General features: G+C 30.7%; 2 protein-coding genes across 4 annotated transcripts in view; both read left to right on the top strand.

Annotated features, from left to right (window-relative positions):
• The window catches only part of LOC143256675 (ras-like protein 2), a 65,368-nt gene extending 57,141 nt beyond the window's left edge, over positions 1 to 8,227 (top strand). For both annotated transcript variants that reach the window (XM_076514187.1, XM_076514188.1), the window contains exon 6: positions 917 to 8,227. In XM_076514187.1, the coding sequence (XP_076370302.1) occupies positions 917 to 995 (79 nt within the window). In that variant the 3' untranslated portion in view covers positions 996 to 8,227. The remainder of the gene's footprint in view (positions 1 to 916) is intronic.
• Positions 8,228 to 16,345: 8,118 nt separating this feature from the next.
• Positions 16,346 to 25,061, top strand: LOC143256674 (uncharacterized). Of its 2 annotated transcripts, XM_076514185.1 has the most exons (4): positions 16,346 to 16,716; positions 21,216 to 21,257; positions 21,847 to 21,859; positions 23,768 to 25,061. In XM_076514185.1, the coding sequence occupies exons 1-4, from the start codon at positions 16,591 to 16,593 to the stop codon at positions 23,926 to 23,928; spliced, it is 342 nt and encodes a 113-aa protein (XP_076370300.1). In that variant the 5' UTR covers positions 16,346 to 16,590; the 3' UTR covers positions 23,929 to 25,061. The 2 variants fall into 2 exon arrangements, with proteins under 2 accessions (XP_076370300.1, XP_076370299.1); XM_076514184.1 differs by lacking the exon at positions 21,847 to 21,859 and having other exon boundaries at positions 16,348 to 16,716.
• Positions 25,062 to 27,583: the final 2,522 nt, after the last annotated feature.

Genomic DNA, 27,583 nt, shown 5'->3' with positions numbered 1-27,583 from the left:
CAAGAAACAAAATTATTTCAGGTATTCAGTTAGAACTAAAATATAACCCAAATTTCATGTGAAATTCTCTTGTAGAACTAGTTATACATATAATTTTAAAGTACAAGCCACAATTAACACCACTTGGTAACATTTAATTAAAAACATCTGTTACTAAGCATTACAACTTAAAACTGCAGGTTGCCACATTATCAACTGGTAACAAAAACAATAATGGTACATTTTATTTTTATCATTAATCAATGGAATTATTGTGAATAAGTATGATGTTTGACCTGATGCAGAGTATATATATATTGTGAAATAAAGTTTGAAATTCCTTGTTTGCTTTTCTGTATGATTGTCTTCAGATTTTGTGGTTTACAGCAGTGTCTTTGTGGATGTGGACAGTCTCAGTATTGTTTTCGTAAAGACAGTTTTATTTTTATTTAAACTAGAAGTTTTAAAATGTGTGTGCCACTAGTCTGTGCTTACATTATAACAACTTATGCTGTAACCAATATATTTTAGTTATTACATCAAGTTTTAAAAATTTAATAAATATGCTAAAATTTATTTTTGTATGATATTGAATTAGTAATTGTCTACCCCTGACTTAGTTGTGGTTCCTTTTAAGTTATTATTTCGCTTTTTTGATGTATGTGCTATAAATATTTGCCTTTAATTTCATCTGAGTAAATGATCTCTTTATTTTTTGTTGTTTTGTTTTTCCACCTTTCACTGTCGCTATTTTATCTGTTTGTTTTGTGTTTTTGTTTCTTTTTCAACTATATGCCAAAATATTAATAACATAAAACATCATGTGTAGGCTGAGTGTATCGTAAAAACTGTGGTACTATTTATTCATTAACACATGCCAATCTCTGTATTTATTTGCACAATAAAGTGTTTTAATCATTTGATTTCATCATTTCAGGAAATTTCAAGCGGCTGAGAGACCTCTTGTTAAAATGTCCAAACCCAGCAATAAAAAGGGGTGTTGCATTATACTTTAGCTTTCTTGTTCACCTGCTCGCAACAAGACTTTTGAGACAAAATAAAACACACATACTCCTTGACGTGTTTTCATGTTTGACACAATTCCATGCAGCAGATGTCTTTTTTTTCCCCTCCTTTTTATCAAATTGATGCTTCACCATATACTTTCACATTTTTGTTTTTGTCTTGTCTTTTTTTTTTTATTCTTCACTGTATCTCAGTGAAGTGAAAATAGTATTCATGATAGTTGTCCAAATGTTATGCTTACATCTGCAAGAATTCTAGTGTTTGATTCTCTTTTTTTAAAATTTCAATTCTCAGAATTTTTGCATGATTCTTAGGAGATAAACTAGTTAAAGACTTAGAATAAATGTTACCAGTGTATCTCATTAAAAACAGAGTTACTTTAAAGTCGTTCCATGTTATTTAAAGGTAACTTTTATATAAGGAAATTGTTTTCAAACCTTGTGTTGAAAATAAGTTATGAAGACGGTAAAATTATGATTCTTTTTATTAAATGTACAGTTAATATGTTAAGTAAAAATTGAGTTAATGTAAAGTAGTTCCATGTCATTTAAAAGTAATTTTTATATATTAAAAAAATTTTAATTTGGTATTGCAAATAAGTTTATGAAGGTAAAATTATGATTCTTTCAATTCAGTGTACAGTTAATGTTATAAGTTTATCATCAAATCATATTTTAAGTAGTATGTATAATTTTACCTTTGGAGCACTCCAGAGTAACAGAAAAGTTACTAAATAATTCTCAAAATAATTTCTCATGGTAATAAAAACAAGGTGTGAGAAGTTGTTTAATTGTATGTCTTTGTAATTATTTACTAATTTAACTCTCATACTTTTTTTCATAGTTTTAACATGTTTAATATATTTGCAAAAGTTTGTTTTAATGTTAATACCACAATAAAGAAATTAACATGTACTCAAAATCATAATTACAAAATTTTGTGAATCGTGTTGGATAGCTTTTAGTTTTAATTATTCTCCATTCTGCAGTGTATTGCAATGCCAGCAGTCCATTTAGATTTGTCTTCATTCAAGTTTGGATAGTAAATTGTATAACATTTAAGATATATTTATATACACAAGAATGTTTTTACCATAGTTGTTTTGTAGATTCTTTGTAAGATAATATGTATCAATATAAAGAATTGATGAATTTTATTGGTCTATTTTTGTAGAAAATATTTACTGACTTCTATATCCTATTAAAATAATATTCATATTTTTACTATAACATCCATGTTTTGATTTGTGAGTAAAAGCACTGGTTAAAGATAACTCTTTAAAAGATTGTTCCAACAAAAAGAGTAAGCATCTTCAATCTTGACTAGAAAGGGTTCAGTTTATAGCATTAGTTAAAAGAAAATAGAAATTAATGTGTCTAAGAGACATACTAGAATTTATCAAAGTCATTAAATCAAATTTTCTGGAATGTTATGTAAAACAGGGTGCTGAATATTAAAACTTAGAATATCTTAGTTTGATAATTTTTGTGTAATCATTATATTAGTGTGAGCTTTAGCAGCAGTTCCCACCACTGGTCCATAAGATAGTTGAAAAATAAAATGTGTGCTTTGAAAGTACAGCTACTGAAGTATGTTGGTACAATGTAATGTAAAAGTTCTTTAAAAAGGCTTAATGTACAAAGCAATCCATGAAAATTTTGGATCAGAACTATTAGTTTGAAAAAAGATTGGAAACTAATGAGTTATAGTGAATCCCCACTTTGTTATATACAAACTATAATAATTCTTTTTTATTTTTTGCCACTTAAGAACTTTCATATCGTGTATGTAATGATAATAGTAGTGGATACTGAACATTTGTAATGTTAACCATAAAGAAAAGTTTATTATGTTGCTTGTAATTTCATTTTTCTTTATTTAGAGATTTTCTTTATTCCACCTTGAACATTACCAAATCAAAGCAGTAGAATAAATATTACAATGTTACTCATAAATTTCAGCATTAATATCACCAAAAACATTTTATAAATTTAAATAATGTAATATCGTTTCTCTCTCTCTCTCTTTTTGTTTTTCTTGGTAGCTCATAATATAAAATGTCATTTTAGACTAACAATAAAGTGATGAAAGTTATCAATAGTGGTATTGGACTGTTTTATCAAAGTCTTAAAGAACAGTTAAGTTTTGTTTTTGCCATAGAAAAGCATTACTTAAAAATGAATTGTGGGAGGTTTTAGATTCTTCATATAGTTAAAACAGTCAGTTATCATACAGAGTTTATCAAAGTATAGGATTGTTAATTGCTAAAAAGTAATTTGTTTGACACAAAAGCTGCCTTATTTAAACTACACAACTTTGTTTTTCTTTAAGTGTATATGAAGTAAAGCTAGTTTATACTTTACTTGCCAATGATGTCTTGATAAATAATTTATTTTTGTATGGTTTAAAAGGAACATGTTCTTGTGCAATTGATGATAATGTATGCTTAACACTAGATAGAAATATTAAACTAAAACTGTGTAATACAACATAAACAATATAATAAAGTTAAACAATAATTTAGAAATAACTAAAAATCATATTACATGATGGGCCTGGTGGTTAAGGCACTCAACTTGCAATTTGTGATTCATAGGCTCCAGTCCCATCACTGAACCTGTATGCTCTTTCATTTATGGGGGAAGTACATTATGACAGTCAATCCAATCATTTATTAATAAACAGTAACACAATAATTTATGGCAAGTGACATCGAATAACTGTCTTTCCTTTGCCTCTCACTTCAAAATTAGGGACAGGTAACTCTGGAGTAGCTTTGTGTGAACTTAACAAGAAAACACACACACACACAAACACGTGAATGAAATGGAGTAGTAACAGGAATTAATGTGGGTTCTTCATTTGCTAACCTGTTTGTTATCTACATTGAAGAACAAATTTACAGAACAAATTTTACTGTACTGTTCCCCCTCCATAATTCTTATGTTTATGACATTTTAAATTTTGTAGCTTACTATAAAGAAGCCTTTGAACAATTTATCTTGCAAGTTCAGTGATTTTACAAGTCTTTTAAATATATACAATATTTCTGATTAATGTATTTCATTTCTATTCTTTAACATAAATATTTCTGATAAAGCTCTTGAAACCACTGTATGCTACAGTCAGGAGTCCTCAATTACAAATTATTCCATCCAATAGAAACAACTAAAAGTGCCTTTACCATGAGCCAATTTTAAAGGCTTATACATATCTGTTCTAAGGACCATGTTTTAAAATTAAGACTTGTGAATTAACACACTTGTTCAAAAAATAAAATTTTCCTGTTAATCTAGTATTATCAAGACATTATTTTACAAAAGTGTGTGAGACCAATTTTAATGGGTGAATTGCTGTAACAATTGTCATCAAATGGTACATGCCAAGTTTGGTCCACAGAAGAGTGATAAGAAGCTCAAAATTTGGTTAATTCACCAAACAAGGGCTTCTGCATTTTCTTCATGCATTATATGTGTGCACCAGCTATTATTGTAAAAACCAGAAGTAATGTCTCAGATATTTCAATCTCTCTATGTATTTTCTCTAAACTTAAAACAACAAAGATCTTCACCTTTCTGATGAGGAACCCATCTTCTAACATTTTTATTGACCTAGTCCTCTTTATTTTTTAAATGCAGCAGGAATTTGAAAAACTAGTTGGCACACTAAAACTTGCACACAACTGTCACAAATCTGTTGCCTGGTATAAAACCAGTTAAACACAGCAAATTTCTTGGATGTAATTATACTGATGACACCACAGCATTGTCTGCACAAAATTACACGTACTATATCAGGGATAACTTTACTCATGAATTGCAATTCCTCAAAGTATTGTATCTGCTGCACTAAATGAGGGCCTTTATACATTGGACAGACATCAAAACTGTTAGAGATGTTTTCGAAATGTGATGGTAAAGACCACTCTATTTTGAGATGTTTTAACTCTCCTACCCATAACACTCTTAGTTTTTACTTATGCCTCACAGACAGATTACAACATGAAAGTGTAGAACAGAATTTTTTCTATGTGTGCAATAAAATTTGTCATGGCATAAAGGAAAAATAATTTCCTTCAAATGACTGGTTACTCTGTTACATCTTAGTATCCAACAGTTGTATTTGTGATTTATATTCATTTTTTCGTTTCTAACAATAAATAATATTACTTAATGGTATGAGATTTGTATGTATGTATGTTTATATAAATACATACAAATGTATATTTCTGTAAATATATTTCACTGTACTGTGTTGTTTGTTATCATTATGTTTTAGTTTAGTATTTTTGTAATGTTAAGCATACCTTGTTTATTATAATTCGTACATTTATATGAGAATGTGTTCCTTTTGGAATATGCAACACTTGTTCACCCTCTTCCTTTTTGCAGTTGTGTTTAAAAAAGAAATGTTTGTTTAATAAGTACAAGGTTATTAATGACTGGATTATTCTATTGAATGTATGTAGATCACTTGGTCATGGAGTTATGATGATTTTTAATTCTATATCTGTACTTTTGAAATGCTGAAAGAAAATTTATGAAGGATTTTTTTTAATGTTCTCAAGATTTGTTAGACACCAATGTATACTTTCAACAAATAATATCTTGATCAAGTTATATTTGAAATATAATTTCATCACACTTGAAGTTGTCTTTACATCAAAATGATTTTAATATCTCTGATGGGAATTCTATTTATTACATACTACCTTATGGCTGTGCTTCTTTAACCATGTTCATGAGGTGATGTTTGAAGTTCCCTAATTTATCTCCTATATGAAATTATCAAGCTTTTGGAATTGTTTAGGTTTATCTTGTATTCATAAAGTATGATTCTATTCAAGTGAAGCTAAAAAAGGTTTTTTAGGCTTCTTGATATGTCGATTTTTAGCTGATTTATTAGTTTAAGAATGGTTTTCGTGTTATGAATGCACTCAGTGCTTACTGTAATTAATTATGTGGAGAAATTTTAAGTGTTCTCAATATTGACAGATAAAACTAAATGTGAATTAGTGTAACAGAGATTTAGAAATTATCTCAAATTCCTTATAAAGTATTACTTATTTCGCTCAAAATACACCATTGTTTTTGCTTTGTTTAAATGAGAATGTATATTGAGGAATAACTACTTAAATGCTGTTTCTCATTCAGCATACAGAAATTGATGAGTGGTTCAATTTTCAAATTTTCATATAAAATAATAATACAGGGTGTTCAGAAAGTCACTGTGCACTTGTATAATTATTAACAGGTGTGTTTCAGTATAGAATACAGGAGGTAAATATGAATGACAATTATAAACAATGTTGAAAGTGGCCCCTGTTGGCATCAATTCAGACTTGGATCCTTCTTATTTTGTTTCTAAACACTGCTATCAGTTGCTGGCTTGAAATAAACTGAATGAATATGATTACAAAACTGCACAGTGACTTTCCAAACACCCTGTATTATTCATATTTAATCAGTTCTCTTTTTAACTGATGATAATTTCACTAACCATGTCAACAGCTGTAACCATCAATAATTTTTTTTATTCTATCGGAAAAATTTTTGTTCAAAAGAAAATTTCATTCATTGTTTGCGAATTATTTATAGTTGAATTTCAATTTGATTGTAAATCTCATCACAAAGGAGACAAATGTGGTGAAGTTATTGAAAGGAAACATTTATTATCTTCTCATACTCAAATATAGGTACTTCAGTTGTTTGATATATTATTTAAAAATTTTAAATATGGGTTAATTTTGCTACTATGCCCAAAGAATACAATTTTTATTATTATGCACACCAGAAAGGGGATAAAATGTGTTTTTAGAATAGACTTTTTTTTTAGAATATTTAAGTTGTTTTTAAAGTTCACTGATATTTCACAATATTTCTTAAACAGTGTGATGATGATTAGCTGTAATTTTTCTAAACCATATAGTTTTACACAAGTGATTACAAATACTAAAGGTGTCTAATTTTATGCCTCCATCTAAACTTTTTTTTTCTTTGACAGATGTGTGAGATAGTTTAATTTTAACAGTAATTTGTAATAATTATATTCATTTGAAAAATTGCTCTGTTGAAATAATATATTGTCAACATTGATTGTCTTTAATCTATCTTGTACTAATCATTACTTTTGGTTTATCTTCATTTTGTGTAACACCCTGGTGGTGTCTGAATAATTGTTTTGATATAAATTAAAAATAACTGAAAATTCACACTCTTTTTATTAGTTTTGTGTGTGAATTTGCACTATTTTTCATCAACATATGGGTATAAAGATAGATTCGTTTTGTAATAGATAAAACGTTGAGAGAACCTTTCATTAATCTTTGTTTTGATATTGATGTTACTTTTTGTAATTTGACAATAAGTAATTGTTTTGTAACTTTTCATTTCACTTCAATTACAATTAATTATTAATCACGTAACATAAGTCCCTTCATAGTAGTTTAGCTCATTTAATGCATGTTTAAAAAGATTTTTTTTCCCATCTATACTGGTTTAAGTGTTACATTGATTGTTATAGGAATTTTATCGTTATTTATTATTGTTTGATTAGGCTAGTTTCTTGAGCTTCTATGGTCTTCATGAGTTGTTGCTAGCATCCTTACATTTGCCTCTTAAAATACAAGGAATTGATGTGTAGAGTTCCAAGCCAGATTTTTGCTAAAGGAAAACTTCGATTGTTCAGATTGTTGACTAAATGGCTCAAATGTATTTATATGCGAAAGCTATATTTTCAGTGAAACTACTTATTTATGCTTGTAAGTTCTATTTAAAATGCTATTTAGAATGTAGCCATGTTTTGTTGTTCTATTTTTCTTTAATAAAAATCTTTTCAAAATTAATATTTTTCTGCTTTCCTATACACAATGTTTACAGTATATTTTTATTGAAATAGGGAAAAATTAAATATAGCTATCAGTACATTATTCGTAGTACAACATTAGAACTAAATTTAATGTACGTATTTGCTAGTGAAATTATTTTTATGTAGCAATTTGATTTATGAAAGTATAATAGTGTGATAAACACAACCGCTTGACCAGGAACTTGATATTGACAGTACCATAGTAATTTTGTTTTCTTGTCTTGCTATATGAACAGTTTAATGAACAACTTTTGTAGATTTTTAAATAGTACTTCTTGTTCTGTTGGTCCACCTAGCTCATAATACATACAGATGTTTATATAATGGGAGCTAAATAAAACTGGTTGTGGAGGAATTTTCCCGCTGTTGTTTTTTTTTTTTCAATTTAATATGTCATTATTCTGATAATAACTTACAATGTCACCACTATATTTCTTGAGAACACAACTTGATAAGTCGAATTATTCTTTCTGCTATTTTATTACAATACAGTCTATGATAATTTCATTTTAAAATCACCACTCTAACTGTTTGTTACAAAGTTTAGCCAGATCTTTGTTTTTTTTCGTCAAAGTGCACTCAGACTGGGTCAATTACTTTTATAACTCAATTGACAAAACAAATGCCCCCCAGTGGCTCAGCAGTATGTCTGCGGACTTACAACGCTAAAAACCGGGTTTCGATACCCGTGGTGGGCAGAACACGGATAGCCCATTGTGTAGCTTTGTGCTTAATTCAAAACCACAGACAAAACAAATTGTTTCTTCCCTACTCTGTTATTACAATACAGTTCTGATAGTTTTACTTTAAATTTCTCCACTATGTGCTTTTGTTACAAAATTCACAATAGTACAGTCTAGATATAACTCATTGAATTAGTTTTCCTACACGTATCTATACTGCGATAAAGGTATAGAACCTTCTACGTACTATTAGATACTATGATGACACAATACTCAATTAAAACAATGGAAAAAACGCAAAAGATTCTAGTAACGCGATGCAATAATTTTGTAATCACCAGTTCATAACTATTGAACTACGAAACGTATGATTCGTAAAAAAAACCTGTACTATTCTATAACTTTTAAAAAGAACTAAACTTAACCATTCTACATCATCTATCCAAATCGTAACTTTCTCATTAAACTTAAATTTGTTTTCCTTATACGCAAGTTCTAGGCTCTTATCTACACTATAATTATGCTTACCTTGACATTACCATGGTATTATGATAATCAATAGTCAAGAATATATAACTTTCAACTGTAGCAATATTAAAGTCGAGTATGCATTTTACACATTAACATTAAATTTTAATATTGGAAACTGAAGGGATGATCTGTATATAGCTGTATCATCCCTACATTCCTTTTGACCATGCCATCCCGACATTTTACATTTTTAGTGTTCTATTACTTGTGGTGTGACGATACTTTTCCCTGATTGAAAGTTAGTGTATTCTATGAATATTTGTAACAAAATATTATCTGTATTGATTTTGTTTTGTTACTTCATACATAATGTAGGTTTGTTTGTTTGTTTAGAATTAAGCACAAAGCTACACAATGGGCTGTCTATGCTCTGCCCACCACGGATATCGAAACCTGGTTTTAAGCGGTGTGAGTCCGCAGGCATGCCGCTGTCACTGGGAGGCCAAAATATAGGAGTTAGCTCCCCAGAACCGCTGACTGCATGGCGTACAAAGCATTGAGTATTTTGTTATTGTCTGGTAACTCCTGTTTCTCCCTGTACGCAGGCTTTTTAAAGAACTTCATTTTTCTGCAGTGAATTTAGGTTTAAACTGCCATTAGTGATAAAGTAATTATGGTGTTATATCGACTGATACAAGAAGAAAGATGAAAAATTAGTGGATTGGTCACCTTTTGGTTTTGTATTTTAGCGATGATTTCTTGCCTTCTGTTTAGGTTTGTTGAGTAGAAAAACAAATGAGAATAAGTGTCAATCATATTTTAAAGTAAAATTATCTGTTAGTGTTGATTTTTCACTATGCATATTTGTATTATTCATACTGAGTACCTTGGTTATTCCAACATATAGTCTACTGACTTTATGATAAATAAATAATAATAATCACAGTAGCAGAAGGAATGGAATGTAAATGTTATGAGGAATTGAATCTGCATTTTTAACTTGATTTTAAAGAAAGAGACCAAACAAATTTAAAATGAATCTTTATTTGTGATGTAAAATAATCGAAGTAATGAGTGCACTGAAATACTAAACAGTTGTTTTCTAAATGGAGACAAATTTTTACTTTAGAAATGCTGAGAAAAGTATTTTGAAAAACTCAATGAGGCTGGAAGATTATAGTAAGAATATACAGAAAATATATCCTTGTCTATCCTATAAAAATAATGATATATTTTCCAACATCAGAAAACCAATCGCATAGTTGAAGTTCTGCAGAAACTACGAAGTAAATAAATCTGTATAGTTATGCATCAGTTTCTTCCATAGAGAAAACCTTAAGTGACACTTATAACAATAAACAACCAAGGAAACTGCAAGTTATCTGCATCCAGACCCACAATCGATTGTTAAACCATATGCGTGAAAATTTTAGGTGAACAAGAAACATTCACATTTTTAAAGTAAAAAACAAAAGCTCTGTATATTTATTATCCTCATGCTTTATTGCTCGTTTTCTTTACGCTTCTCCTGAAGTTAAATTTTGTCTCGAGTGGTGTCCAGAGCTATTGCATGTTTTGATGAAATTATTTGTTTTGAATTTCACGCGAAGTTACACAAGGGCTATCTGCGCTAGCTGTTCCTAATTTAGCGGGGTAAGATTAAATGGAAGGCAGGTAATTATTACCACCCATCGCCAACTCTTGGACTACTCTTTTAGCATCGAATAGTGGATTGACTGTTACATTATAACGCCCCCACGGTTGAAAGGGCGAGCATGTTTGGTGTGACGAGAATTCGAACCTGCGATCCTCGGATTACGAGTCGAGTAACTTGGCCCACACTGGTTAGACCCGAACTCGAATGATAGTGAAAGAATTATTCTTGTATCATTTCCTTAGGCCATGCATGGACACTGCTAATTTAGAGAGAGCTAATGCAGATCGCCCTTGTATAGCTTTGCGCGAAATTCAAAACAAACCAATTTAACCAGTGTTGGAAAGGCTCGTCAGTATCGTATAGATTTATCAACATGTCCAATTACACCTTGTACTTCATCCTATACTTGCAACAATAGTATTTTTTTTAACTATTGCTAACACCAGTATCCAGCAGGAATGGCCAGTCTTGTTTTAAAAGGCTAAGTGAAGCTTCTACTAAAGCGTACGTTAGTGATTGAAATGCTTAATTACAGTCTTTAGTCCACTTAAAATGCAGTTTTGAAAAGAGCATATACTTATGCAGCAAACTTCTATACATTGGTCACAAAACATCAATAACATGATAAAACGTATGAAATTGTGGGCATCTTTATTCTTGAGTTTGTGTCACTTTCTAACCTGTGTGATCTTCGTAGGATTGTTTTGAAACTCCATCTATTCCCATCATGTAACTAAGAAATTTCACCTTTGTGTGCTTAAGTGAACACTTCCCTTATTTAAGTTTCATATTTGTCCTTCATATCTTCTGAAGTACCATGTTTAGGTTTTTAGCAGCAGACTAGAATATGCAGCATTGCCAAAATGGATCAAGCATCTCTTCCGTTGTAGCCTTCTACATGTAAAATATATTAGCAGGCTGGAAAAAGAAGGCACATTACATAGGATTAATAGGGTGACACAGAATTACTTCAGATCTTTCTGTGGAAAAAGCAATTTCGGATTTACTATCTTCATCCAGTTCACTTACCAGTATCTAGAAGCCAGTCAGTGCATTCAACTAATCTTGTCGATAAGAGCAGAAAGACGTAACCCATCAAAAATCAATAAAGAATCTTGGTTTATCTTCCTTCTTTCTGGTAATAACTGCTAAAGATATCCAAACACTTTCTAAGATCTGCACCGTTCTATCCTTTAATATTTACTGTGTTTCAATGCTAGCTCTTGTACTCCAGGAATGTCAGTATGATTGTTTCTATACTGGACTTTATTGTCTGTATCTATATGTTTCTGACCTGTAAAGTCATCTGATCCTATAAACACACTGGAATACCTAAACAATTGAGTATAATATTCATTCCTTCGTGTTGACTATCATTTTTAGTAGTAAGACAACTCTGGCTACCAGATATCATCCACCACTAGCATCTCCAATCTCCTTTACTTGGCCATAAGTGAAAATAACTAGGGATAGAGCTGGGCTATCTGATAGGTGACAATCTAAAATTCCTATGTAGTCTTCCATTCTGCAAGTCACAATATCAATAATCAGTCATTTGTTCTGTATACAGTAACCCCTAACTTCAAGGGTAAAGTCTGATCAGTAGCTCTGTATATTTCAGTCTGTTTCCAGTTTCTCAGTTTGTGACTGTTATAAGATCACAGTCTTGAACCTTTATAACATTAGCAAAAGTCTCTTGTCCGTGAGAGGGTTTTGCCTAACTCATTATTTTCTCATTTAATCTTATAACGTCAATTACAAACTCTTCCCTTTGGTCGTAAATTGATTGTTTATGGAAAGTTTAATATATTATTGTACAAAGTTTTTAAATTCATGCTACACAAAAAATTAAAAGAACTCTATGAAGATAAATCCACTTAGAAACTTGTGATTACTGAACCAAAATTTAATCTTACTAACTTACATTGTGGGACTTTCAGGTGCTCTGATTAACATTCAATAAGATACAGGACTGTCGTCTACAAAAAAGAACCGACAATTTGATATTGGAGTTTAGCCTGTTGCAACATTTTTTTCTATGAGTGATACTTATTATATGGCATTCATACCAGCACCAAACGTCTCGACTTACTCTTGGTTAAAATAAATGCTGTCGGATCTTGCTCAAGTAAGGGTTACACCTTGAAAAATATTCAGCCTCTGTATTTTGAAAAGTCCAAGAATATTTCTCACTCGAAAGCTCTAAATACTGCGAACTTCAACATAGTCAAAAGACTATACATTAAACCTTAAACTTGGCACATCACAACTTCTTCCGTTTGTAACTGTTCATACAAGTGTCATGGATTATGCATGTCTATGCTATCTCCTCTACTAATACTGGTCGAGTGTTATCAGAGTAATTCACTTACTTGTCCCAGAGCTGCTGAAGCATTATATTCAGTGGAGTCATTATTTCAAGATTAGCTTTTATTAAGGTTAAATGAACTTCCCACGAATAAGCAGCGACTCATTGTGTGCCATAATAGTCTGTCTACGTCATCCTATCTGAGGCTCAATTCATGAAATATGACAAATTAATATTTTTTCAACATGTTATCTAACGTGCTATCATCCTTTCTGGATTTTTATAGTTTCAATGAAGTATAATTCACCAAAATGGTAACATTTCTACCATAAAAGTAGTGGCAATAGAGTTTCATAAAGACCACCACAGAAAGCAACTCTTTCTTCATTATACGGTATCTGTGTTCCGGAGCTGAGAGTTTACAATTAACGTAAGTGATTACATGCTGGAATCCATCCTGCAACTCTATAACAACTCTCCAACTCCATTGTCACTTGTGTTAATGTCCAGGAGAAACTTATGGTCCTGATGAGGATAGAATAACATTGAACCATCAACTAGAATTTCTAATCGTATTCCTCACTCCATTCAAAGTGCACTTACACTTTCGTGAGAACCAACAATGATAGTGCTGGTATCTTTAAAAGATCAACTACAATTTTACGGCAGTATGTTGCAGAACTTAGGAAGCTGTGAACTTTTAACTTTCACATACGTCGATCTCTTATCACAACTATCTTAACTGGGTCTATTGGGACACCATCTCTCCATATACTGTGACCAAGAAACTCTACTTCTATTTACACATGCAAACATTTTTTTGCTTTGTTTCCAAGCATGTCTTCCGTATGCACTAGAATACCACCTTCAGGTTCTTAGAAGCAGAATCAAAAGTACAGCTATATACCAAAACATCGCCGACATAGACAAAAAATATCTCATTGTAGGTTCTTGAATGTGAGCTGCTTCAGCCTATCAAAAGTTGCTGGCATATTATACAGACTTAATGGCATGACAAAATTTAAATAACTCTTTTCTCATGTTAAAACATGTCTTAGTTTTGCTTCTGCCATCTAGCTTGACTTGCTACTATATAAACACCAGATTCAATGTGTTTAACCAACACAAATCGTCTAAAATGTCTAAACATTCACATGTTTATGATAAAGAAAAAATATTATCGTGAGTTACCATGCCTATTTATCTAAAATCCATGCGTAACCCTGGCATGCATTCCTTCTTTTTTACAGTCACTAATGGAGATGATTAAGCAAGTTCTAAAAGTTGTATGGCTCTATTCTAAAGCATATGTTGTACTTCAGTGCTTGCAACATCCCTAATGTTTTAAAGAACCTAGCATAGTCGTTACTTTATCAAATATACATTCTTCTTTCTATATGGTGATGAGTTATCATTGTGGGATACAATGAAACAGCTGGTCCTACAAAATAATTTGCATATCCATTTACCAAGTCACTAACGTTTTTCACCGTATTGGGTCTGTATTATTTGCATGATCGTCATTCAACGTCCTCAGGTTCATCAGTAGTCTTGTGTTAGCTTTGGCCATGATACAACGTATAGAAATATTGCATTACTGCAAGTATTCGTTGCCTTCACTTTACTCATCAAGTCCAAAACCATTCCTCTATCCATTTCGATAGCTGATCATCCATAATTTCAAAGCAACCCTGGGAATACATCCTTTCTGAGATGGATCACTGCCCAAGCCATGCTTTCTGCATTTTGGAAGTGGTGATAGTTTATTGTTTATTTTATATAGAGTTTCTACGAGCTCATTGTCTAACACTGAAAATTTAGGCCTTTTTTTGGGGCTAAGTCACAGAAAACCATTTGTCTACACAGAAACACTGTTATTCTCTTTGATAGATAAGTTAATGAGTCTACTATTCCTGGGATCTATTTGATAACTTTTCCATGGAACATCAATTCACTCTTTGCATATGTAAAACTAACAGACAAACTCCAGAATACTTCTATCCTAAGGATCCCAATTCAAGATCTGAGAACAGAAACAATTATTTTTATTCTATGGATTTCTATATTAATCTGGATATCCACTTCTTCTATAATATTCAGTCTATTCACCGTTTACCATACTAAAGTCGATATTCACTGGACATAGTGTTTGTCTCACTTGTGAGACCTGAATGAATTCACGATTTACAGCACCATTTCTGCTTTTGTGTCTACCAGGAACTCAAGTTCTTAGCCTTGAAGTCTTATCAACACATACCGAGATTTACCCAGCCTTGCTAGAGCGGGTACGACCACTAAACTCTTTGGTGAAAGTTGTTCGCTTTTCTCTCCCATGGTGGTAGCCAAGCCAGACTTGGGATCTGTCAGTTCTCTTGAATACTTCTCATAACATCCATCGACTGTTGCTGGTCATCCTGAATTTGCTGTTAGTACCCATTTACACTCTCGTCCCTAAGACGTATGCCCGTCAACGGTAAGTTGCAAACTCCCTTTATTAACCTGAAAATGACTTAAGAAGGTCGAAACGTTGTTTTGTACTTTATTTTAATTAGAGTTTTAATACTCATGCCAGCCGTCTTGATACTCAATGTCATTGAAAGTTGTACAAATGTTGTTTACATATCTTAACCAAAATACTGATTGGAAAAGGGAGTTTGAAATGGTAGTATTTTCTTTCCTAATCATAATTTATTGGCAGGTATCGGAGCTGCATTATTTCCCACATTTAGGCTTTCAACTTGGTCACTTTTATAATTGACGCCATCAAACTGAAAATTATAACATTTAACTGCAAATCTGGAAAGGTATCTTATGATATTAATATTTAAATTAAATTGGGGTTCAGGCTCATTTTCGTAACGTCATGAAATAACAAAAAAGAAAGAGAGAGAAAGATGTTGTTTTGAATTACGCAGAAAGGGTATCGAAACACGGTTTTTAGCGGTGTAAGTCCGCAGACATGTCGCTGTGCCACTGAGGGGTAAAGAGAGAAAGAAAACGTTGCGTTGTAAATCCGTAAAAGTGGTGTTAAGAATTATCTACAACGTACCGCTTTGTAACTTTTTTCATTTGAAAAATAAGTTTCTGTTTTCCCTGTTTCATTTACAGGCGATATATATATATATATATATATATACATTATTGACATAGATAAATGCACCAAAACTTATTTTCAAAATTTCTCCTGGCAGCATTACAATTATATATTTAAAATGTGGTTGTTTTTTATCTCTTTTTCTTAACAAGCTTCGCGTTTTGAAACTACAAGTTCTTTTTATTTTTAACATCGAGGATATAATTGGCGGAATTTTATTACGCGTATATCAGGTAAACAATTTTTCAACCCTCTGGTGGTTGCAGTGTTGCGTAGAATTTTTATTTTTTAATATAATCCTAAACATTTCAATGTATTTTATTTATCATTTTAATTAAATTTTAGGTTATTTAAATAATCTTAGATCTTTCATTTTTATTTTTATTTAAATATACAGGTTTGGCTGAGTACTTGTGGTATATAATACACGCGCCATTTTTACGAATTTGAACAAAGACTATTACTGTTAGTTATTGTTGCTTGGCTAAAATTTTTAAAAGTCACAATGAGTTCTACAGAAAACAAAACAGAAGTTTCTACTAAGAAGGTTGAAGAGAATGTTCATGAAAACGAGAAAGGATCTGGTGACTTAAAATCACAAACGAGTCCGCAAAAAAGAACGGCATCAGAAGTAAGTGCCGGTAGGCCTAAAATGCACGGTTACATTTACACAGAATTTTATTAGTACTGATGGTAATAGCATTAATACCATCGACTGACCAAAGACTAGCGTAATGGTCCAATACTTCCATGTTGGTGTTAATCAGTGGTCAAAACATTTTATTTGTCTTTTTCATTTTGTTAGTTTAGGCTAACGAGTAGCGTACTTTAGCCTAGAACCGTACACTAAATTATGCTGGAAATGTAGTGCATACTGTGTTAATCTGATGAGTAATGTAATTTTTAAAGTCGCTTTACACTGTTTTGTAACTGTTACAGCATTTCATTTGCTGTTATGTATTATTAGTATTAATGCTAATTATTCGTGTGATGTTTTGGAACAAATGTTTTTTGTTGTTTTTTCTTCACATGTAGTTTGACCTAATTTAATTGTAACTTAGAACTATTAATAATTTCCAGTTATAGTACTTAGTAGAGGTTTTAAATAATAAAAAAGACAAAAAATCCACACAACATTGGATCCCACAGTAATAAAAGGTGACATATTAGAATTACAGTGCAAATTCAATGTAGTTTATAAATAATTACAAACAACTAGAAATCATACTTGTAAATCAGCTTTCCATGCTACCTTCTCATTGAAAACAATGTTAACAAAAATGTCAGTGATATTGATGGCAGCTGTGTCAAGGCAAGGTAAAATATAGTCCCAGTAAAGTCTGTTGTCATGAAACCCAAACTCATGTATTTGTATTATATTTATAAATGAAAATTGCCAATAACCAAGTGTTAATAGATGAAGTATGAACTTACCTCTGTACCTATGAAAGAATAGATGATAGTTTTTATATAAAAACATAAGTTGTAAACTTGAAATGCTCCAATTGACAAGTATATTTTATTGGTAGCCTCTGCTTGTTCTTTGTGGTTTCATCATGTAATTGATACATCTTTGTAGCAAGTTTTTGTTGAGATAACACAGTCTATATATGTCATATGATATGACATAAGGCAGTTTGTTGCCAAGCCATTGCATAGGCTGTTTACAATCCCCATTTATCATTTTTTGACATGACATCAGTTCAAATTGGACAGACATATCTATGTATTTGTTTATACATTATGTAGTCTACACCACAAATTTTTGTATGGCTTCATTTATAAAAGTCAGATGGGTAACAATAATTGTAAATGGTTTTCAAGTTTTCTTTAAATAGTGAATGCTTCTTGATCCAATAAAGCTGACCAGACCAAAGAAGAGCATTAGTTGAGCTATCATTTGATGTATCACTCATCCTTATTGGTCTAGCCAATTTCAACTGACACACTGGTTTCAGTTTTAACATATGCACACTGACTGCTGGCAAATGGGTGATGACAAATTTCTCAATCATCACAGTGTTTTTAAATCAGATGTTCAACTAATGTGAATACAATTGTCTTAAAATAAATCAAATCATCATGCATTTTTATTTTTGTACTGTAGACATTTTCTTTTTTTTTTTTTTTAATTTACAATAATTAGTATTTTGTTAATGTGAAATTTATATGGTAGTAACTGTAATTTTGCTTATGTATGCTTCTGCAACAAGGAACTGTCATTAACTAGGATGACCTAAGTTTAGTCTTTATGGTTTTTGGTTATTTCAAATTTTTATATACATATACAAATAGTAAGAAAACTTATTTTGTTTCACATTCTCCATGTGTGAAATTTAAAAAGGCTTAGCAACCGATAGCAAAAAGCAAATGAATAAAAAGGTCATTGTAACTAGGAGATATAAATGTTTATTTACTGTTGTATGTCTTAAGAAAACTAATTTTAAGAAGTTTCTAAATAATATTCTCTCTACACATATATAATAATTTAGATGTTAATGTGTTGTATCAAACACTTGGATACAGTAATATGAGTGCATGTTTGCCATGTCAGTGCAACTTTGTAATGTTAGTCAGGAAGTCAATATATTAAAAATAATATATAGAAATTTATTATCAGATTTAAATTATTTAGACTAAACATTTGTTTCTGTATAATAATTTGTAGTTACTCTAAAATAAAAAAGATAATTTATATTTATTTCCTAATTCTTTATGGTGATTACAAGGTTGGTGAAATTAACATTTCCCGTATGGTTAGGGTAGAAAAAATAACAGACAAAATATAAAGTTTTACTGAAAACAAACATTTGAAATCTATTGAGGAGGTCTTAAAGATTACACAAATAATATTTGAGATTTTTGGGGATAAAGAATAGTTCTTTAAACATAGCATGAAAATCTGTTTGCACTTGGGTTAGTAGTGAAGTAGACTAAATATTTTAAGAAACAGATCTTTAGTAAAAATACTTCAAGAAAAATTTGATTTGTTTTGTATGAAAACTGCAATCTTCACTAAAAGTCTACCAAATTTTGTGATAGTATGCATACTGCATCAAAAGATGTAGTATAAATGCTTAGCCCATGTAAATTATATCAAGTCTGTAGGGAAAGGTTTAAAAGCAAAGATATATTTGGACAGTGTAGTTGTTTCAAGACTGTAATTTCTGTATTAAGAAACTAATTAAACAGATTAAGCATTATAGATGTAAGCTGTGCTTATCTAAAGGTGTTTTATATTGGTACAAAATTAGAGTCATGGTTTTTGAAACAATTTGAGTATGGTAGTAATGTCTTCAAAGAAAAAATAATTTATTGTCTGAGTTGAAAAATTTGTATTATTAATTCCCATATGAGAAAGTAACAAATTAAATATGTGAGTATATGAAAATATCACAAATGAAATAATGTTAAACCACTAGATCTGTGTTGGCAACTAGTGTTCAAAGGCTTCTTTCCCTAAGCCATCAACCTATGGTTAATGTTGAACCTTGTGTGTGTCAGTACATTGGTTGTTTTTCTTTTACCTTATGTTTCACCCAGGTATGTAATTAACTGTTTACAGTGATTTATAATCTTACAAATATATAAAAGTTGCACATGTTCAGGTATTCAGAACCAAACAACAGTGATTACATATAAACATTTTTGAAGCAAACTGTTCACATCTAACTGCAAAAAACAAAACAAAAAACCTTAAGATTCTGGTAGAGGGCAAAGGTCTTTCTTTGGATTATAAACATGTCCATCAAATAAGGATGTGTAGTTTAGATAAATTTCTTTAAAGCTGTGATAAAATTATAATAGCTTCACTGGTGTTTTTAACAAATGTAATTACATCTCATCAAGTTGAGAAGGTAGGAAATTCAATTTTTTATTCTAACCTGTCAGTTTATAATTTTTAGTTTGTGTATCTAATTGGTTGGACACCAAAAGCCTTATAAGGAAAAAAGACCAAAAGAATAATAATTCAGAGAGGATGTGTGATAACACAGAAGAGTAAAGTTAAATATTTTCTTTTGATGTTAAGAAATTGAAACTTAGATAATATAAAACTTTGAATTGTAACTGTAGTTTATTGTTAAGTTTATGAATAGACATTAATAATAATTAATTGAATTTGAAAGTAGTTCATCATGACATGCTCTTTTACCTGAGTGCATAGGGTTAATTTTGGAAAAGGAGCAACAGAAAATGTGCTGTTCCATTTACAAAATATTTTAAAATTTTGTTTATTCTCTAGTCTGGTAGTGTACTATTAGTTTTTACTTGGTGTATTTTGTACTTTATTATTTCTAATGTTAATTATTTAGGATTAATAGCATTTTATTGCTAAGAAATGAACATTTCTGGTGACACTTAATTTTTGCATTTGAGTACAAGTCATCAATAATGTTTTTAAGCTGTAGACATTTGGAGATAAATATTATAACTAAAAAAAATTTATATCATACGAAATAGACAACAAGGGACCATTTAGTCCTTCATGGATTTCTGTGGACATTCACCCTTGAAGAAAGTAAAACTTTAAGCCTGCCATGAATTTCACTAAATCATCAGTTTAATACCAATATGATAATTTAATGACCTCAGAGCAGTCAGAGAATGGACAAACAGAGAATTTCTTTTGATATATATAAGGTGGGATGGTTATTAGTCATCTGAGAGCAGTAATTAAAAGAAAGAATTTATGAATAATAATTAATTACTGTTATATTGAGTCTTTGTGTTGCCATTTATTAAAATTAGTACACATAGACACAGACATACATTGTGTATCTATTGCATGTTTACTGTACTTGAAATTTTGACATTACATTTTGCTATTTATTCATGCACCTTAACAACTGGCTTTAATTTTTGAAGTGTAATATATTTATGGATGGAACAACCTGAATGGACCATGTTATGTTAACATTAACTGTAAGTGATACTTCATTTGTCTGCTGTTATTGGGCAGTTTAATCAAAAGAACTTTAAACTAAATGAATAGTGGAATATTCTTTCTGAAGTTCACAATGCGAGTAAACTAGAGATAAGACTTGTATCAATTTTCAGTTTATGGTGTGTGTCCCACTGATGTATAAAGTTGCTGGTATAGTGTTTTTATCTTGTTTTTACAATTCACAGGTTATTAGTTCTGAGGATGAAGTGAAACAAAAAGTATTAAAGGTAAGTCATCATAAATAACTGGTTTGCAATAGAGTTATGATATTAATGTGTAGATCATATTAAAATTTCTGAACTTAAAAAGAAATGTGATTTGCATTTTCAAGCTTATTACCAAAACAAGGTACAATTTATTGTTTGTTTTTTACATTATAAGATTCAGGATTGTGTTCATTTAATTTTCATCTACTTTGAAGCTTTCAGAATACTATTTTGCTATCAGAAAAATTTTTCTTAATTAAATCTCATTGAAAGCTTTTGTAATGGTACCTCAAAGTAGTAAGTAAAAGTCTTACATTATTTTTCTTATCTATAACAAGAACATAAAGCAGTTATATTGTATTTGTATATAAAACAAATATCGTGTATGTTTTTATTTTTAAAGGTTTCTAAAGCTCTAAATTCAGCCCTTCTTCGTGCAACTTGTGTATTAGGTTAAAGAAGGTTCAAAGTTATTAATTTATTCTCGTGATTACTATAATGCCCCAAGCTTTAGTTGAATAAAATTATTTAAGCATTTATGATGTAACAGTAAAGTTTTATACTATATTTGAGTTTTATGTCATAAATATTTTTTGTTCTTATTTTACAGACTGACAAGAAAGGTATGTTCACAGTGATTTTTGTTTTGCCTTATATATTTTTGCTGTCACCTTTTGTACAAAAAAAATTAAATTTTATAATTATAAATTTTAGAAGTTAAAAAAGAAAGAATTTTGCTAAATATGTTTCACTTGCAGGTGGTAGAGAGACAACATACAACATTCAAATTTGGCAGTTAATAATAACAAAAAAAGGCATACCAGGATAAAATAAATTGAAATTTCATAGGCTTAATAATTCCTTTAATTTACTATATATTGCCTAATATATTTTCTGCTCACTATGCTTTTAAAATATTTGTTTAGTTGTATAAATTAAGTAATCAGTGTTATTATACTGGTCTCTTCATTATTTTGCACATCTGCCATTACTTAAAAATGTGCAATTAGGCAAGTTTATTAATTTCAGCAGATGTTAGACTGTGCCAGTTGAGTACTTGTTTTGTAATTGCCAATTGCAGCATGGAAAGGTCATTACAAGGAATGTTCTGTTCTTCCTGTTGGCCAATCTGGAAACTTAGTATCAAAAGTACAAAAAATAAAGCATTTTTGGTGGTGCTTACAACTCAAGATTGAATATTGAATGACAAGAATGTATTATGTGGTCTAATAAGTTGTTTCCTTATCTGTGTTTTATTCTTATGGTGGAATAAAAATGTGGAGAAAACTGTATAACATTGAAGATGTTGCTTATGTTACTCCCAACAGCTCGAGTATTTCAGGTTATGTAATAGTATTTGAAATATAAATATTGTTAATCATGTCCATTCCACAATGTTTCTTTTATATTTTGATGGGCATTAGTTTTTCAGTTATTGTAATACAATCTGATGTTCTGATATTGCTCAAAATTGAAAGAGAAAGACGTGTAATTAATCCTCTTATTAGAACTGCTTTAAACACGTACAAAATTTTTGTGAGCTGTATACAGAATGCTTGCATTTAACCACTGTAAGTAGACAATGCCCTATATAACAAATCAGAATTGAATGAGTTAAGGAGATTTCTATATCCAGTTAAATACAAGATTTGATCCAATTTAACATTATTGGGGTGGACTTCAATATTGTATATCTCTGTTGACATACGTGAACCAGTTTTAGAGCAGACCGTACTCCTCAACTAATGGACTAAAATCAAATGAAACACATTATGACTAGAGCTTGGTGAGTAGTGAAATTTGATAATTGAGTATTTTTATAAGATTGCTGAAAAGCAGCATGTAAATACTAAACATAAGTTCTGATACCTGTGGTTGGGGGGAGTACAGATAGCCCATTATTTAACTTTCTGTTTGACACTAATTGATTAAGATGCACAAGACTGAAATAATTGAAAACAGTAATGAAAAATCACAATGGCTATATTTCAATTGCTGGATTGTTGAACTTATCATAAAAGTTATTTCTCTTAGCTGATTAATTTTGTGATGTTGGTCAATTTAACCATGAGTTGAATTACTGTATAGTTGGATTAATAGAAAGAAAACAGTGGTCTGTAACAGAAGCTAATTGTTTTTGTGATATCAGTTGATTTAATTGTTATTTTAGAGTAAAGTACATTTTTTATAATGCAATGTTGGTAAGGATTAAATAACACATGTTAGTATGTAAATTGTTAATATTTCTTACTTGTGATGTTAGGTATAAATTTACTGTTATTTCATATTCCTTTCTATGAATGGAATTTAAAATACAAAGTTCATTTCTTCAGTACAGTTTTGAAGACTGTTGAACCACAAGTAAAATTGTTGTTTTTCCCTATTAGATAATTTTGTAGTAATAAGACAATACTGACAAGCTAGAATAGGCTTGTTTGTTTGCAATGCAAAAACGAAATTAGTTGTAGGTTTAGCTCTTTACTGTATTACTCCTTACACTTAAAATTTTTAAGGTGGTTTTTATATTTCAGAAAAAGAAAATGGGAAATCAGAAGAGAAGTTTGAAGAAGATGTTGAGGAAGAAGATGAAGATGAAGAAGACATTCCTGAAGGAGAGGGAGAAGATTATGATGAGGAAGGAGATGAGGATGGAGCTGATGAAGAGGGTGATGAAGACGATGAAGATGCATAATAAGTTTTTGTGGTTGTGATGGCCATCACTGTATGTGGGAGAGGGCATTTCAACAAAGCCATGGGTTTAAGTCATTTATGATAAGCAAGAACTACAAATGAGCAGGTCATCACTTGCTTCGTAGACTGAAAATTTTCATCCTTTGGATTTACTTTATTATTATTTCTATGAGAAAACATTACAGTTTATTACCTTTTTTATTTTGTTAGTCGTCGAGGGAAGATGTTATGATCTGTATTTTCTGGGCGCTCATCTATCACCTGTTCATTAGCAGCTGATTGGATTTCAGTTGTGGTTGAACTTCGAATAGCATAATGTGCAGAACGATGCAGTGGCTTGCATTTTCATTGCTGGGTTTTAGTTTTTATTTACATCTGACAGTATGTTTGGTTAAATATGTTGGTAGGTAATCTGTATTTTATTCAGTAAGATAATGTCTAGAGTTATGTTGTGTTTGTTAAAGATTGTCTATATACACTTTGGGATTATCACAGGTTGATTTAAAAGGGTGTTCAGTTTTCTAATTATTATCTATACTTAAACCCTTTAGATAATGATTCAGTGGGGCTTAAGTTTTTGAGTTTTATCAGTGTACTGAGCCTCTCAGGTTTGGTTGTAAGAAGACTTTACAAATTACCTTGATGTGTTCATTGAAAATATTGTGTAATTAAGTCGTGGTAACCATATTATGTAAAATTAGTCCTGTGTCTTCGTGTTTGTTGTTGGAATTCCTTTTGGAGTTTCTTGTAAGATTATAATATCATAAACAAGATATTTTAAATATTTTAAAGTCATATTTGGATGCTTGCTTAGTCTATAAAACTTATTATTTTTTGTTTCATTAAGTAGTTTTTATCTAATCATCTTGACTATTTGGTTGAAACACAGTAAACTGCATTTATGAAGAAACTGAGTTAACTCAAAAGTTGTATTTACAGTAAGTTATTGAAATTAGAACCATCATTGTGATTTATTGAAAGATTGAGATAACATTAGTTTGTTTTAGTGTGTGTGCAAAAGGAACAAGTACCATTTTATTTGCACAGTTTCACAACTTCATGTTGTAATGTTTTTTGTTACCAGTTTTGTTTTACTTTTATGCAGTGTAAGTTAAATAAAATGCATCATTAAAATTTTGTCTTTTGTCTCATTTTACTTGCTTGTCTTTGTTTTCGTTAAGAAAAGAGTGACCAAGCTTTATCTGAAGTGATGAAAATTGAAATAAACAAGAATTCTATATAAATTACCTCCAGCTTTATATTTTGATACATATGATGTATTTACTTTTAACTGTCAGTTGTCTCCAAACATGATTTTTATGATCATCATTATTCATGCTTTGCATTGGGCTCGGATTAGGTAAAAATTTTGGTGCCTGACTTGTGCAAGTGAGTTTTCTCTGGGTACTCAGGTTTCTCCCTACATCTAAAATGCAACTGAGCATAGAATTGACTGATCTTGGCCTGCACTTGAAAAGGGCTGTTTGTCATATGGTCAAACCTTTTATAAAACAAATTTTTAAGATCACATCACAATTATTGGATTTCAACTATACCTCTTCAGTCCACCTTGTTAATTGAACAACGAATGTACTAAGTAACACATCTGTCTCACAGCATTTTCATTGATTGGGGTCCATAAATTCGTGCATATGTACATGTGCCAAATCAACAATATGTGTTGCCATTCTCTTCATAACAGTTCTGCATGGTGTGGTTTCTGCTCTCATCTTCATGATAGCAACCTTATTCTGCTTTTATCATTGTCATCTTTCGTTTTTTTCAGGTTCGTAACATATATCTTGAGAACTCTCTGGTACCTTATACACTCTGCCATGTTTAGGATAAATAGATACTGTCCTTTCTGAGCAGCTTGGTTAGTTATTTAAGCTCTTAACATTCATTTTATTTTGTGGTTTTAACATATTTTACACTAAATTTACTATCAGATTTGGATAGCATGATTGATTAGATTGGAAATAACTTTATTTTCATTCTGAGAATTAACAGTGGGTTAAAATGACTGATCAGAATTTCTGAATATCCTTTTTTGCTTTTAATTTTTGTACAAAATTGCTTATGGGTCCATAGTTGTTGGTTACAAAGCCCTTAATAATGTATGAACTACAAAAATATTAACTTGGTAATGTCAGTACTAAAGTAAATACAATTAATTATATATACATAAGGAACTCTCAGCAGTATTTTACACGGAAAATGAATTATTTGATGTAATATTTTTAATCAGTTCTGTAAAGAGGTGTAACAATTAAAAACAAAAGATTTTGACATGTATGCAGATCACATGTACATATAAGGATGTGAATTCCTGTTAAGCTCAAATAGAGCAGTTTTTTCGAATGACTACGTTTATCACATAAAGCTACTTTATAAATAACACAATTTCAAAAATATTTCGCACATTATTTATGGTTTCAGCTGATGAAAAAAATTATATCAAATTCGGAGTTTGGTGAAGAGTAGATTTTTTTTTTAAATGTGCTGGTATTAAGATAGTGTAGCAAATGATCTTGTTTTCTTTTTCACAGATGTGGGCCCGGCATGGCCTAGCGGGTAAGGCGTGCGACTCGTAATCCGAGGGTCGCGGGTTCGCGTCGCGCTAAACATGCTCGCCCTCCCAGCCGTGGGGGTGTATAATGTGACGGTCAATCCCACTATTCGTTGGTAAAAGAGTAGCCCAAGAGTGATGACTAGCTGCCTTCCCTCTAGTCTTACACTGCTAAATTAGGGACGGCTAGCACAGATAGCCCTTGAGTAGCTTTGTGCGAAATTCAAAACAAAACAAACAAATTCACAGATGTGTCAGATAGAAAAATAAAGGATACGTTATGAAGAAATACGTTTACAATTTTAGGTTTACTAATTTTACCTAAATACATTATAAATGCTAATTACGACATTCTTGTGTATGGTGTTGGGGTATGAAACCGTGATATTCAGAGAACATAATCTTTTACGTCAAAACCTATTTTCTAAACAATGGAAAATTTTCACTAGATAACCAGAAGAGTTTTGTTTCATGTTAAATGTTTTGATTATAAAAAGGTAAACAACCGACGAAATGTAAATATGAAACTAATGAACTATACCTTTTAAAGAACCATGGTGACTTGGATTTTATGAAAGAAACAGAAAATTAGCGCTGTATGGTAAATTTCGAACTAAATTAATTATTGAAAATATGAGTTAATTTATGCATATTTTCATTATGTTCTTAACACACGCACACACATATATGTATATATATATATATATGGAAATATTTGTACTTCTGATATATTTCCTCAAAAGCCGTCTGAAGATGTAACTTTTTATTGCATCACTATATAACGTCTTGTTTATCAGTTAGACAGAAAAGGGACGCTTGAGGTTGCAATTTGTACTGTTGTGGTGTTAATAAAACGTACTCATGTCATGAATCACGAGAAGAATTGTACACTGTAGGTTACAAGACAGCGTGATATATGCACTGCAAAAATAAGAAATACAAATATCTTTTGCTCTTAATTTCTTTAATTTATGTTTGTGGAAGGATGGAATAACACCATATAATATTAGAAAGTATTATGCAATATATATATATTATGCTGCTGTCAGTATTAATTCATAATGTCGTTAAACTAACAGCAACGAAT

Source organism: Tachypleus tridentatus, chromosome 7 (genome assembly GCF_004210375.1).
Source record: "Tachypleus tridentatus isolate NWPU-2018 chromosome 7, ASM421037v1, whole genome shotgun sequence".
Taxonomy (NCBI): Eukaryota; Metazoa; Arthropoda; class Merostomata; order Xiphosura; family Limulidae; genus Tachypleus; species Tachypleus tridentatus.
Note: the sequence above shows the minus strand (reverse complement) of the source record. Positions and strands in the feature narration are given on the sequence as shown.

Bases quoted from the DNA above. Each gene is read 5' to 3' on its own strand.
- LOC143256674 (XM_076514184.1), top strand. From the start codon at position 16,591: ATGAGTTCTACAGAAAACAAAACAGAAGTTTCTACTAAGAAGGTTGAA. The intron at 16,717-21,215 runs GTAAGTGCCGGT...TACAATTCACAG, and splicing joins AAAAAAGAACGGCATCAGAA to GTTATTAGTTCTGAGGATGA. The intron at 21,258-23,767 runs GTAAGTCATCAT...TTTATATTTCAG, and splicing joins TGAAACAAAAAGTATTAAAG to AAAAAGAAAATGGGAAATCA.